The sequence below is a fragment of the Vigna angularis genome, chromosome 2 (assembly GCF_016808095.1).
Source record: "Vigna angularis cultivar LongXiaoDou No.4 chromosome 2, ASM1680809v1, whole genome shotgun sequence".
Lineage (NCBI taxonomy): Eukaryota > Viridiplantae > Streptophyta > Magnoliopsida > Fabales > Fabaceae > Vigna > Vigna angularis.
The window spans coordinates 46097888-46113192 of NC_068971.1; the positions used below are offsets into that span (position 1 = coordinate 46097888).

General features: G+C 32.2%; 3 protein-coding genes across 4 annotated transcripts; all 3 read left to right on the top strand.

Moving 5' to 3' along the window:
• The first annotated feature begins 1819 nt into the window (after positions 1-1819).
• On the top strand, positions 1820-4715 carry LOC108326915 (2-Cys peroxiredoxin BAS1, chloroplastic). The gene is made up of 7 exons (XM_017560523.2): positions 1820-2087; positions 2666-2740; positions 2814-2895; positions 2973-3052; positions 3755-3880; positions 4090-4203; positions 4343-4715. Exons 1-7 carry the CDS (start codon positions 1896-1898, stop codon positions 4457-4459), a joined length of 786 nt encoding a protein of 261 aa, XP_017416012.1. The 5' UTR covers positions 1820-1895; the 3' UTR covers positions 4460-4715.
• Positions 4716-8429: 3714 nt separating this feature from the next.
• On the top strand, positions 8430-11196 carry LOC108327736 (2-Cys peroxiredoxin BAS1, chloroplastic). The gene is made up of 7 exons (XM_017561428.2): positions 8430-8699; positions 9308-9382; positions 9456-9537; positions 9615-9694; positions 10377-10502; positions 10712-10825; positions 10963-11196. The coding sequence occupies exons 1-7, from the start codon at positions 8511-8513 to the stop codon at positions 11077-11079; spliced, it is 783 nt and encodes a 260-aa protein (XP_017416917.1). The 5' UTR covers positions 8430-8510; the 3' UTR covers positions 11080-11196.
• Positions 11197-12105: 909 nt separating this feature from the next.
• Positions 12106-14708, top strand: LOC108328068 (uncharacterized). 2 transcript variants are annotated; one of them, XM_017561857.2, is made up of 3 exons: positions 12106-12538; positions 12615-12749; positions 12850-14708. In XM_017561857.2, coding segments are annotated over exons 1-3 (438 nt in total). In that variant the 5' UTR covers positions 12106-12237; the 3' UTR covers positions 12852-14708. The 2 variants fall into 2 exon arrangements, with proteins under 2 accessions (XP_017417346.1, XP_017417342.1); XM_017561853.2 differs by having other exon boundaries at positions 12110-12538; positions 12615-12736.
• The last annotated feature ends 597 nt before the right edge of the window (positions 14709-15305 follow it).

A 15305-nucleotide genomic window follows, 5' to 3' on the forward strand; every position in this document is an offset into this window, starting at 1 on the left:
TCGGAGAAGTTGCATTGCACGATCTTCGTGTTTCCGTTGAGAAAGAATCGAAGAAACAGTGCAAGAACATTTGGATTTGCATATACAGACAGGATCTGGGCGAAAACTATCAAGTTCATCCCAAATGATTCTGAGTTTGGTAAAGAATTCAGTGACAGAAAATTCGCCTTGGGACAAGGTGGTGGCTTCCATTTGTAATGTGGAGATCCTTGCAAGGTCACCTTGGGCAAAACGGATCTTCAGGTCGTTCCATATGTCGATAGCATTGTCCATCCAAATGATGCTCTCACGGATGGAGGGAGATACCGAGTGTAACAGCCAAGAAACCACCATACTATTGCAGCGGAACCAAGCTTGAAACGTAGCATCAGTTTGTGCAGGTTGAGGCGCGGATCCAAGAACGAATTCCACCTTGTTCTTGGCAGAAAGAGCCGTAACGAAGGATCTGTTCCATGAATGATAGTTTGTATTGTTGAGTACGGGTGAGACAAGGGATATGGCGGGGTTTTCATTGGGGTGAAGATAAAGATATGAATGTGTAGAATCGTGGGTTAGGGTATTGGCTTCAGGGGTAGCCATTCAAGGAGAGGAAAGAAACAAGAACAAGATGGTAGAAAACAGAGAAATCAGAGAGCAGCAGAAATAACTTCTGATACCATCATAGATTCACAGCACGGTAGAGAGAAGAAGGTTTAAAGGAGGAGAAGAGAGAGACAAGATAAGCCAGAGAAAAAGAAAATATTATTGATTGATTGATTCACTGAGTACAGAAAAAGGGAGAGATATATAGAGGGAAGGATAACTACAAAAGCGGGTCATGCAACCCAACCAAATGGTTATAAAAGGTGTACCAATATTATCAACATGTGATTTCTCTCTCTTAAACATATAATTAATACATAAAAAAATGAAAAGCATTTGAGAGAAGGAAATAAGTAAAAGGAAACTATAGAGTGTGAGTAAGGTTTGATCACAGGCCACGGAAACATCATACTTCCACTACACCAAATCAGTTTTGATGGAATAATAACATAAAGAATTAAATTTAAATTCTACTATAATCAGTTTCGAAATTTAAATAATAAAAATAATATTAGATAATTTCTTATTTCTCTTCTTAACACTTCCAACCCCGATGACACACCCAAAATAATTATTTAATATTAGAAAATAAATTTTTATTTTATTTTATCCGGATCTTACATATATTATTAAGTTTTAAAAATATACTTTATTGACTAATTTAAAAGAGCATAAATTTGTCTCAAACCTCTAATGAAAAGAAAAATTCCATATTAGCATTTTTAAGAAAGACAACAAGTAACTTAATTAAATTACAATTTTTTTTATCATAAACTCTATTTTTTGTCAAGTTTTGACACATCAATTACACTATGCAAAACAATTATAGACATAAAACGAACACTATTAAAAAAATTTGTCATGAATACGAGTTTGGGCCCAAAAGTAATTTTCTTAAATTTATTGACATACACACTTCATATAGCAATTAATGTTCAAATAAATTAAGTTGTTCATATAGCATATAATTATAATCTCTTCATTATTATTTGATATTGGAGAAAGAAAACATATATTCGTTTATATTAAGCTTTTCATATCATCATATTTCCTTTATATTTGTTTATTTTTAAATATTTAAATAAATATAAACCCGAGTAAGAATATAGTCTTACCCTTATAACCCAGAAATAAGAGACGAAGACTTTTTAATTAAATTGAAGGAAAATTTGAAGGCAGTAAAAATATGATGGGCAGCGGGTAGGTGGGAGTAGCATATAAAATGAATCTGATTTGGTAAGTCATAATTGGATAGATACTGCTTTCTCCGTCGTCCATTCTTTTCTATCTTACCTTCTCTGCCTCACTCTCCCATGGCTTCCTCCGCACCTTCTGCTTCTCTCATCTCCTCAAACCCTAACATTCTCTTCTCTCCCAAATTCCCTTCTTCTTCTTCCTTTTCTTCCCTCTCCTTCCCCAATTCCTCCAATTCCATTTTCAAACCTTTACGCACTTCTCTTAATCCTTCATCTCCCGCTCTCAAACCCCTCGTTGCCAGGGCTTCGGTACTTCTTTTCGCCTTCCACTTACTCTACTTCCCCCCACAAATTCTTACATTTCGCTGCAATAATTTCCCCATTTTTTTATCTTTCTGTTGATTTTACTGTTACATGCTTGTTTTCATGTTGCCATTTATTTTTGTGCATTTTTCTTGTTGGCATTTTTCATGTCCAACTCTCTAGTTTGGGGTCCTAGCTCGTTTCGCTCACCTGCGAATTTATACACCTTTGTGACTGAACTGTGTAGTCGGTGATTGTGAAGGTTATGTTTCTGCTTCTGCATTTCTGAGCATATTAGTTCATAGATATGTTACATGTAGTCCAGTGTACACAAATTCATTGTAATTTGTAAATAGTCGAACAATGTTTTAGAATAATATGGTAATTCTACACTCTTCCTCCTTCAAGGTTGTGAGTTTTGTATTGGAATTTCTGTTCGTGTGTGGGAGAATCTTTTTCTGCAAACCATGACAGCTGTAACTTCCTTGATGAAGCTGAAAACTCAGTTTTTTAGTGTGTAATATTTCTCTGGCCTGGCCTTTGGAGCAATTTATTTATCCTTTTCTGTTTGCTTATTTTGAAAGAGTGAACTTCCGTTAGTTGGGAACACAGCACCGGATTTTGAAGCAGAGGCTGTTTTTGATCAGGAGTTCATCAAGGTATTTATGATACAATGCTGATTGGTAAATTTTGTGATTACAAATTATGTTGAATAAAACACTGTCTTGTCAGGTCAAACTATCTGAATATATTGGGAAAAAATATGTTATCCTCTTTTTCTACCCATTGGATTTCACATTCGTTTGCCCGACAGGTTAGTAGACTTCCGATTGAGGTTGATGTGGATCCTGTGTTTTCTTCTGTTTTAACTGTAATATTACTTGTGTACAGAAATCACCGCCTTCAGTGACCGGCATGCAGAGTTTGAGGAACTAAACACAGAGATTTTGGGTGTTTCAGTTGACAGTGTGGTGAGTTTGTTTTGGCCCCTTTTTTAGCTCTTTCGTCAGATTCTAGCTCTTGTATAATTTTCTCCCGTACTTTTTCCGAGGCATTGTTTGATCCATGTAACTGACGGTACCAACTGGGGAAAAAGACTTTGTTTGTTGTTATACTTTTCTCAATTCTTGAAATGACTTGCTTCTTGGCTCTATACAAGCTTTTGAGGAAATGAAAGGTGTGCGATGACTTGGCCCACTTGCCACATAGTTTAAGGTTGTAATGATTTATCTGTCAGGAAGAAGCTATTATATGACTGAGTTGTTAGCATAGTTGGCAAAACTGTATGAATTCTGCATTTTTATTTTCTACGAAACTTAGTGCAAAGAATTAGGACGTATAGGAGAGAACTGTAGGAGGAAATTACTTCATAGATAATGAAAAGTCAAATCTTGGACAATGAATCATTCGAACCTTGATAATTAAAATGTCTTTTTCTTGACCTACAGATGTAATGTTATTCTCAATATTTGTGAAGGATGTGTGACATTGTGGAGTGGGACGCAATATTCCCACTTGTTCATGAAGCATGCCCAAGAAAACAGACAGCTTTATATGCTGTGATCTATTACTATTCCTTTTCTAAATGCACAATTATCTTTTTGTAGCCTTATCAATAGGCACTTCTTAAGTTTGCTTCTTCTTGATTAGTGGTGCTGTTGTTATCATTGTAGTTTTCACACCTTGCATGGGTTCAAACTGATAGAAAGTCGGGTGGTCTTGGCGACCTGAAGTATCCTTTGATTTCTGATGTCACCAAATCTATCTCGAAATCTTATGGTGTTCTCATTCCCGATCAGGTATTTTTAAATGATGGATATTCACCTTACCCGAATGTATTGTGTGCTCTAGTTTCAAATTCCCTGGAAAGAATTGTAGGATGCTGTTTAGGTAAATACCTTTAGTTTTTTGTGTAAAGTGTTGAAATGTTGGCCGTGAAACTATTGCTTTTTTCATTAAACCTTTTTAGCACTTTTCACAACAATTCTAATTTTTTCCAATGATTTAGGGGATTGCATTGAGAGGATTGTTCATTATTGACAAGGAAGGGGTTATCCAGCATTCTACCATTAACAACCTGGCCATTGGTAGAAGTGTTGATGAGACAAAGAGAACACTCCAGGTAATTATTTACACGACTAATCAGGACAAGACCAGGATTGACAATTTTTTAGTGTATCTCCAACTTTTTATTTGTTTCTTCCACACATCTGTCATTTATATAAAGTCTTTGCATCCATTTATTTGCATTGGTCTTGCAGGCCTTGCAGTATGTGCAGGAGAACCCAGATGAAGTTTGCCCAGCTGGGTGGAAGCCTGGTGAGAAGTCCATGAAACCAGACCCTAAACTTAGCAAAGAGTACTTCTCTGCTATTTAGGGAGGATGACAGTTTAAGGCTATCAATTGCTCATCTTTATCAATCAATGGTAATCTGTATTATGCAACGCAAGTTTATAAAGTTTTGATGGACAGGGTCTGTTTCATGATTATATAAAGGCATACAATTCAATGATTTTATTATGTATCAATTTTGACCATTACGTCGGTTTATGATGTATGGAGCAAAAAGTGTCTTGATTTTGTAGTCTTTATTATGGGATTTCCCCGTTCAAAAGTATGAGTCTTCCATTCAATGGGTTGGCTTTATTTGGCATGAGTATTCCCTTCGAATGGTGAAGTTTATTATGGTTTTGAAATCAATTTCTAAAGATCACTGTATCATAATTTTCTTTTAAGTGGAACACTTCTTACTTATATTTTATATAGTTGTAATAATATGTTAGTTATCATATTTCGCATTACAATTATATATGCTCTATAATAAATGTTGTTATTCTAATAATATCAGAATAAGAAGGGTTGGAGACAAAAGCATATTGAAATTCAATTACTCAACAACAGTATGATATACTTCTTTTAATAATTATTTTATTTTGAAATTTACCAATTTTGAGTTGGTTGTATCATTATATTTTTGTTTTACTGGCCATTTAACCTTAACACCTTTCTTCCTTATATTTTAATACTTGTATATTTTTTTTTCTATCTGTAATGACTTGCTTTTGAAATTGTGATAGGACATTAGTCCAAACTTCCTATTTACTTTTGTAAAAAAATGTTTAGCCGCGCGCATTATATTTTATTTATTTTTCACACATAAGGTAAGTTTTATGTACTGAATATTTCAAATACGAAAAATATGTTTTATTAAGATAATTTAATAATATATTGTACATTTTATACACCATTTTTTTAAAACTAAAAAGAAGTATTATTACTAATAGAGAACAAAATGACATATATCTCAAAATTAAAATCACAACAAAGAAAAAGATTCTTCTGGTTGATATTAGGTGGTCGTTATTTATAAATAAAATGCGTCAAAGCTTAAATGGTGACTGAAAACAACGTTTTCAAATTCAGTAAAAATATTTTAAAAAGAATAAAAGTTAAAGTAAGTTTAATATATAAATTAGTATTTTAAGAGTTTAAAATCACATTTTATAAATTTTATTATCTCATTAATATTTTATTTTTTTTAGATTTTCTCTAGTTCCATTTTAAAGATTTCTTGACTTTATTATTTATATTTTAATGACTTGGAAGTTGTCTTGTAAAAGCGAGGAAGATGATTGTATATAACTAAAATAATTCATAACCTAAATACCTTTATATTTTGGGTCGAAAGTAATGATTTAATCTCTTATATATACTTGTTTACCATTCATTGGTGTCGAACTTTCTCGGTATTTTTTTTTCAAAAATCTTAACAGTGGTGTCAGAATTTGGTTCGTCTCGTAATGACTCAAACGAGTATAGTAAAGAGTAAGCAAAGAATCATCAATCTCCTATTTGAAAAAAATGTATCACATAATGGTGCAAAGGAATGAACACCGTTGAGATACTATGATTTGATAAAGAGGTATTCCGATATAAAGAAATTCACACTTAAGAAAAAAAATTTAATAGTCTTACATTCGATAAAATAAATAAGATAACTAATATATAAATAAAATTATTCATAAATTTATTGTTTAATTTTTTTAAAAAAAGTTCTCATATAAACTTATTGATCTCTGCCGAATTTCTCCATTATCCTTCCTCGAAAATCCCAACAATAATAAAATTTAATTAGATTCTACTTTAAGTAAGTATATGTTTTCTCTCTTGTGTCTAAGTTTTCTTATATCGTGTACATGACACAAAGTTATTGTAAGCGAAATTTGAATTGATTATATTAATATTTGGTAGTTTATAAGTATTCTTAAAATAAGTTAAGACCTTCTTAACTTAGAATATGAAACTTTTTGAAAAGAAGTAAAGAGAGTTAATATATTTGTTTTAATAAAAATGGTTTTTACTTGTTGGTATAAGTCGAAAATAGAAGAATTCAGTGGGTATTGATAGTGGATATAGAGGGAAATTTGTAACTTTTATATGTTTGATTGATGTATATAAATAAATGGTTTGGTTAATGATATACATATGTGAAAGTTAAAAATACCATAATATTATATTATTAAATTGAATGTTTTGGTATGTGAAGTGAAGATATATATACATTGGTAATAGACTTGATGTAATAAATTATGAAATTAGATTTGTGAGATTCAATTATTAGTTTCGTGTTGATATTGGAATATAAATTGATGGATTTGATAAGTTAGGAAAATTATGAACGAATTAATATGTGAGTTTAGTTTAGAATTTGAGTTGGAAATGATATCACATGCAAAAACAATTTATGTTGAATTGATTAATACTCATAAGCTGAATTTTGTTGCATTTTAGATAATTTTGTAGTTGTGGATTTAAGTTTTGTGATATTTTTACTTGAGTACAAATGTGAATGAGATAAGTTTTCCCTTTTACTATGATTTTCGTTTAAATGAAAATTAAAGTAAGATAAGTTTCTTCTTTTTCTATAATTTTCACTAAAAGGATATTCATACTGTTAATTTATATACAAATGAATGATTTATGTTTAAAAAAATGAGAAATGGTATGACTTCTATTTATAATGTATTTTAGGCTTTACGTAGTTAATTTTAAACCGAATATAGATAATTTTGATGGTTCAGAACAAAATATTAAAATATATATAATACGAAATGATACGCCAATCTTATTGACATATGTTCTTTATGTAAATTAATTTCAACCAATATAATTAATTATTAACAATTAATTACTTAAAGTATATTTTTTATATCGGGTAATATGATCTATTATTCTAATTAATCGGTTATTTATTAAACTTGTAAATTAATCTCAACCAATACAATTAATTACGTAAAGTATATTTTTTTGTATCGCATAATATGATCTATTATTCTAATTAATCGGTTATTTATTAAACTTGTAAATACTAATTTTAATGAAGATAATAAATTATTATTTATTAACTGATTAACTGTGACACATTGAAAAGTATATTCTTAATAATAATAAATTATTACATAAAATAAGTGTTTATTAAAAGGAAATTTAAATTTAATTCAACTGAAAATATAATTGAGTCAATCCATTTCCATTTTGGTGAAAAATTTTGGTATTGAATGGATATAAATAATATTCGGTTTTTTAATTGGATATGTAGATGAATATGTTTATGTATATATTTATTTCCATTTTCGTTTAAATATTTATTCTTATTTTCATTTTCATCTTTGAATTAAATTATTAAAATATTGATAATTTTATATCTTATATTTAAATATTTAAATATTTTTTAATATTTTTATTTATTATTTATTTTTTCATAAAAATGTTTAACTATCAATTTAAGTGTTAAATAGCATAAATCCTTCCTTTATTTCGTAATATACAAAATTTATCTTTTTCATTCTCTTATACTTAATTTTTCTTTTATTGTTTTTACTAAAACAATTTTTATTATTGTTTGATATTTAGAAATTTTTTACATATTAATTATAGATTTATTTTTCTTTATATAATTTCATTTAAAAGTGTAAATTATTTTTAAGACATACATTTAATTATTATTACTTCTTTTTAATAATTTTATTTATTTATTTTTATCATGTAAAATAATGTTTTGATATTTTTTATATAGTTATTTTTATTTTTTAACTAAGTATCATAAGTATAATTTTATTGCTTTTGTATAAAAGAATTTCATTTACTTTAATATAATACTAATGATAAATCTTGTTTATCATCGTGTAAAATATATAATAGCTATGAAAAAAAAAGTAAATTTCTCTATTTGTAAAGAGAAAAAAAAATGAAAGTGTAAAATAATAAAAAAACAATGTCATGTAAACGAAAAGAAATTGAATGTAAAAGTACCATTTCCCACTATAAAATGAATCAGAATTGTTAGGTTATTATTGGATAGATACGGCTTTCTTGGTCGTCCATTCTTTTCTATCTTACTTCCTCTGCCTCACACAACTCACTCTCCCATGGCTTCTTTGGCTCCCTCTGCTTCTCTCATCTCCTCAAATCCTAACATTCTCTTCTCTCCCAAATTCTCTTCTTCTTCATTTTCTTCTCTCTCCTTCCCCTATTCTTCCAATTCCCTTTTCAAACCTTTACGCACTTCTCTCAATCCTTCATCTCCCGCTCTCAAAACCTTCGTTGCCAGAGCTTCGGTACTTCTTTTCTCCTTCTTACTCTCCTTTACCCCTCGAAACACTTACATTGCGCTGCAATAATTTGTTTCTTTTTTATGTTTCTGTTGATTTTACTGTTACCTGCTTGTTTGCTTGTTTCCCGTTGGTCTCTATTTTTGTGCATTTTTCTCTCTTCCTGTCAATGTACGCTTTCATCTCCAACCATTTAGTTTGAGGTCTCACTAGTTTCGCTCACCTGCTAATCTTATACACCGTTGTGACTGAACTTTTGACACGTACTACGTCGGTGATTGTGAAGGTTCTGTTTCTGTTAGCTGCATTTCTGAACATATTAGTTCATAGATATGTTACATGTTGTACAATGTAGCACAAATTCATTGTAATTTCTAATTAGGTGAACAGTGTTTAAATAATATGGTAATTCTACACTCTTCCTTCTTAAAGGTTGTGAGTTTGTGTATTGGAATTTCTGTTCGTGTGTGGGAGAGTCTTTTTCTGTAAATCTTGACCGCTGTAACTTCCTTGATGAAGCTGAAAAATAAAATTCTTTACAGTGTAATATTTCTCTGGCCGGGCCTCTGAAACAATTTATTTATTTATTTATTTATTTTTGCTTATTTTGAAAGAGTGAACTTCCATTGGTTGGGAACGTAGCACCGGACTTTGAAGCAGAGGCTGTTTTTGATCAGGAGTTTATCAAGGTATTTTTGATTCAATACTGATTGGTAAATCTTTTGATTACAAATTATGTTGAATGAAACACTGTCTTGTCAGGTCAAACTATCTGAATATATTGGGAAAAAATATGTTATCCTCTTTTTCTACCCATTGGATTTCACATTCGTTTGTCCGACAGGTTAGTAGACTTCCTGATTGAGATTGTTGTGGGTGCTTAGTTGTCTCCTTTTTAACTGTAATATTACTTGTGTACAGAAATCACTGCCTTCAGTGATCGGCATCCAGAGTTTGAGGAACTAAACACAGAGATTTTGGGTGTTTCAGTTGACAGTGTGGTGAGTTTGTTTTGACCTTTTTTTTTAACTGTTTCCTCAGATTTTTGCTCTTGTATAATTTTTCCCCGAGTACGTTTTTCTATGGAATTTTTAAATCCATTTAAGTGACGGTACCAGTTGGAGAGAAAGGCTTTGTTTGTTGTTATTCTTTTCTCTATTCTTGAAATGACACGCTTCTTGGATGTATACAAGCTACTGAGAAAGTGAAAGGTGTGCAATGACTTTGCCTACTTACCATATCTACAGGAAGAAGCTATGACTGAGAGTTCTTAGCATAATCTGTAAAACTATGAGAATTCCGCAATTTTTTTTTTCTCTGAAACATAATACAATGAATTAAGACGCATGGGAGAGTATTGTTAGACGAAATTACTTCATAAATAATGGAAAGTCAGATATTGGACAATGAGTTCATTCGAACCTTGATAATTGGAATGTCTTTTTCTTGATTTACAGATGTATTGTTATTCTCAATATTTGTGAAGGATGTGTGACATAGTGGAGTGGGATGCAATATTCCCACTTGTTCATGCGGCATGTCCAAGAAAACAGACAGCTTTATATATTGTGATCTATTACTCTTCCTTTTTCTAAATTCACAATTATCTTTTTGTAGCCTTATCCATAGGCACTTCTTAAGTTTGCTTCTTCTTGATTAGTGGTGCTGTTGTTATCATTGTAGTTTTCACACCTTGCATGGGTTCAAACTGACAGAAAGTCGGGTGGTCTTGGCGACTTGAATTATCCTTTGATTTCTGATATCACCAAATCCATCTCGAAATCTTTTGGTGTTCTCATTCCCGATCAGGTATTTTTAAATGATGGCTATTCATCTTACCCGAATGTATTTTGTGCTCTAGTTTCAAATTCCCTGGAAAGAATTGTAGGATGCTGTCTAGGCAAATACCTTTAGCTTTTTGTGTCAAGTGTTGAAATGTTGGCTGTGAAACTATTGCTTTTTTCATTAAACCTTTTTAGCACTTTTCACAACAATTCTAATTTTTTCCAATGATTTAGGGGATTGCATTGAGAGGATTGTTCATTATTGACAAGGAAGGGGTTATTCAGCATTCTACCATTAACAACCTTGCCATTGGTAGAAGTGTTGATGAGACAAAGAGAACACTCCAGGTAATTATTTATACGAAAAATCAGGACAAGACCAGGATTGACAATAGTTTAGTGTATCTCCAACTTTTTTTGTTTCTTCCACACATCTGTCATTTATATTTAGTCTTTGCATCCATTTATGTGCATTGGTCTTGCAGGCCTTGCAGTATGTGCAGGAGAACCCAGATGAAGTTTGCCCAGCTGGGTGGAAGCCTGGTGAGAAGTCCATGAAACCAGACCCTAAACTTAGCAAAGAGTACTTCTCTGCTATTTAGGGAGGAGGAATTTATATGAAGACTTGTAACGCCAACAAAAATATCATAAACTACGGATCTTGATAACACTTACGTGTTGTTGGTTTTTGGTTATAAATATACCAGTATTCATATCGAGATCTCCATTCTTTCTCTCTTATAGTTGACTCCTTAACATGGTGAAGTGGGTGCTAAAAGTATTGAGAGAATTCTGATCTTATATAATAATAGAAACTCTATATTTCACCCATAAGCTTTAGGTTGCTTGGCTCTGTATCAGTAATATACTCACCGCAACGGTAGATAAAAGAGAAAAGAAATGCAATGGAAGAGTTCGCATGGGTTTTCATAGACATTAGCAGGTTATCCATGTAATCAGTTTTAATAAAATCAAATTAACTTATCATAATTCAATTCGAAACGATTATAATTCTGAGTTAATGACACTGATCTTAGATAAAATGAATGTTTTACTAGGTAACTTTACCTGTAATGCTTGTATGTCTTTGCCAACTTGCTCCTTTCCAAAGTACCAAAAATTAGCATTCGGTTTTACGGACTGCAGGGATGAAATTTAGCAATGGCTAGAAAACACAGGACAAGGGAGTGGATTATAAGTGTATTAAAGCCGTAGTTCATTTCCAGATGAAAAAGTAAACAATACTTTACATCGTCAATTTAATAAATAAATAATGCACATTTTCATCTGCTAGATATCAACAATACTATTAACGAATGTTTATTCAAACTGCTATACATGCTTCAGTTGTGAAAGCAAAACCATTACTGCCATTGGCCATTGACACAAACTCAGCCCATTGGTTGGACTTGTGAGAACTTTTGAGGAAACAATGTTTTTTTTCTGTCAAAAAAAAATATGAAAAACCTTTTTAGAATACAGTAATACTTTTTGTAATTTCGAAAAAATAAAATTAATTTTAAAAATATTTTTCATTGCAAAATTTGCAAATATATTTCTTAATTAAGGAATATTTTTTCTTAATAAAAAAAAGGGTCCCAGGCAATGTCAAAAGATGTCTTTTTTTTAGCATATGAATATCATCCATATCCGATGATATTCACCCACTTCACTGTGTTGCATTATCCTGAAGTTAGAAATTCAGGCAATTGAATTTGAGGTAGAAATTCAGGAAAAGAAGAAACGGAGATTGAAGGAGTATGTCCTTATTACAGAAGGGCCTGTGTTGTGTCTTTCACGTCCGTAACCGCAATGTAAGCTCTCTCAACCTCTCATCAGGAATGGTATGCACCGCCACCAATTTCCATGCCCCAAATCCTCCATCCAAAACAAACCTTCAATCGATGGGACGTGGCAAAGCAAGGAGGATCTTGAAACCTCTATCAGCGGCTCTTCCCGTTCCACCGCCGCTTGACCTCACAGAAGACAACGTGAGACAGGCTTTGGAGGACGCTCGACTGGAGCTGGGTCAAATCTTTGACACCTCTGTTGGTATGACAGGTAAGGTAAGCATTATTTGACTGTTACATGGTAGTTTCTGGTTTGTTGATAACTGTAATGGAGCAACCAATTTCAGGAGTGGTTGAACTAGCTGACTTAGATGGACCTTTTGTGAAGCTTAGCCTTAGGGGTCGCTTTTGGCACAAGCGTTCCACGGTCGTAGCCAGAATCGCCAATTATCTCAAACAGAGGATTCCTGTCAGTCTCTTATGTTTGTTTCCTAAAACGCCAAAATAACCACTTAAGTAAACTATTACAGTGCAAAGCTAAAGAGTTACGTAACTTTTGCCCTTTTAATGCATTGGTTTCAGGAGATTTTGGAGGTGGACATAGAAGACGAGAAACAATTGGATGACAGTCCTGAGAATTTTTAAGGTACTGTGCACGGCTCGCGTCATTTAGATTTTGCTCTATTATTTCTTTTGATCAGTTGGTCTTCGACTCTGACAAAGAATTTGGTGCGGATGAGAAACCATTGGAAAAATGTTGCTTGAGAATATCTGTATAATTGTGCTATCTTCGTTAGATGTTATTGTTACATACACGTCAAAGCTTCTTGCACAATCCTCATTATAATCCCCTTTCTATCCTTTCCTTTTTGTTTCAAAATCAAATGGTGCGCATTCTGTTGGGCAGATTATGTGCACAAAAATATACAAACAACATTTGGTCTTTGGGAAACTGCCTTGTTGGTGTCATTGGTCAGGTTCACCAAATGACATTATCTCTTATAGTGTTGAAATCATTGAGTGAGTAGTCATCAATCAACATAAAACATTTGGGGCAAATTTCGGTAGTATTGTCCATATCTTTATCATTGGCTAAATGCTGCAGTTTCCATTTTGTTTCGACCGAGGTATCAGTTATCTATCAACAATAAGGTGCTTTGGTAAATTAATCAAAGAATTTTATCAAAGAGAATTTGATTTCTTACAAAACTCAATGATGTCATGAGATTCATTGAACGAGATTATTCTTTTTGTTGTTGGCAGCTAAATTGAAGGAAAGGACAGAGAAAATCTGGTCTCATTTTCTTTTCTAGCAATGATACACATACACCTTGATTTCATCTACACCTATCACACACTTGATTTTTCTTCTACCTCTCTCTTCTTATCAAATCATATAACCTATAAACCTATCATTTTTGTTCTCTCTCTAAGTGTATATTAAGTGTTAATGAACCTTTTTGGTGTCTATGAATCATTTTTCTTTTCTTAATTACCAGCAACCTGTAGCACAGGAATGTTGGTTTACAAAACTGCAATGCATATTGATTCGTTTGATCTTACTGTTTTACTGCATTTAGCGGTCATTACATCTGTGGCGAATTTTTTGTGTGCTGTGTTGTACACACTCGTTCATTTACTGATTGAGGTGCTTCTAAGTGTCACTACCTTATCCATAACTACAAGGTTTTTGTTTTGGTGGCCTATAATTGTTCGATGAACTTAGTTTTGGTTTCTAAGGATATGCCAATGCCTTTTTGGCTTAAGATTATCATTTGACACGGAACTGTAGACAACAAACCTCTCTTGTAAAGAAACTGGATTCACCTTATTGTTGTTGTTTCATTCATGCAATCAACAATACAATTTATAAACTTACATATCAAAATAGACAAAATGACTATAAACGACTATAAATGACTAATCCATTAACTAACTACCAATAACTCTCCCACGGCTAATACATTAACTAGCCAAAAGACTCCAAGGACTAATTCATTTAAGTTTATCATTTGACACGGAACAGTTCAGTTATGCCTTTCCCTTTATGTTTGACTAAATTAGACATGGTAAGAACTTCACTATGTCCAAATTTATGATATGAATCCAGAGTAGTGCGTTCCAGAAACTCGTGTTATGTTATTTACTTACCAACTTTACTATGTTTCTGATGGGCAATTCAGTTGGGAATTGAATAAAACTACAATGATCTCTAGCAGCTAAACCTGGTCTTGACCTGTCACCATTTATGAATACTCTAGTTTCGGGTTGAACGATGACTTTCTTTTTTTTTGGTTTGAATTCTCGTTGTAGTCTGAGTGGAGCTTGGAGAAGTCATTTAGCCAGGTTCTTAGAGTTAGTTTCTGTCGTGTCGTATGTATATCGTGGTTGGTGACCACAATTTTCCAAGAAACGTATATTAGATTATCTGATCTGAATGACTTAATTGAATGCAACTAGTGGGTACTGAATTTGTACCAAACATTTACCTCATTAATTCAGGTATTTGAAATAACTTTTACGCCACTTTTTTACAAATTATTTTATCTTATGGATAATTGAACTTTGAAAACATTGTTCTGAGAAAAAGGGAGTCATCTAATTGTTTTTACTAAAGAGGCGAATATATCCAGTGAAAAGTTTAGTATCTTAAACTTAAACTAATTTCAATGTTTAACTAGCACATGGCTGGGTAACTTACTAACTAATTGTTAGTAGTATTAGTTGTAATACCCCTCAAGGTCGAAAGTAAAGACAAAGGATGGTTTGAAAAGTAAGGTCTGAAAATGAGCAGCAGTTAATGACTGACTTAGATAACAAATCAATATTCTGATGGGCAGATTTGACATGAACTAATTGGACTAATTCTCTTACGAAGTGAATGCCAGTGTGGATGTGTTTGAAGTCAAATGAATAATTGATTGGTTGTAATATTAAATAATGATAGATGAAATGGAAACTCAAAGTGAGAGACGTTGGAGCCACACAACTTCTCTACCAACAAGCAAATGCTTTACACTCGGTGTCTATTGATGATC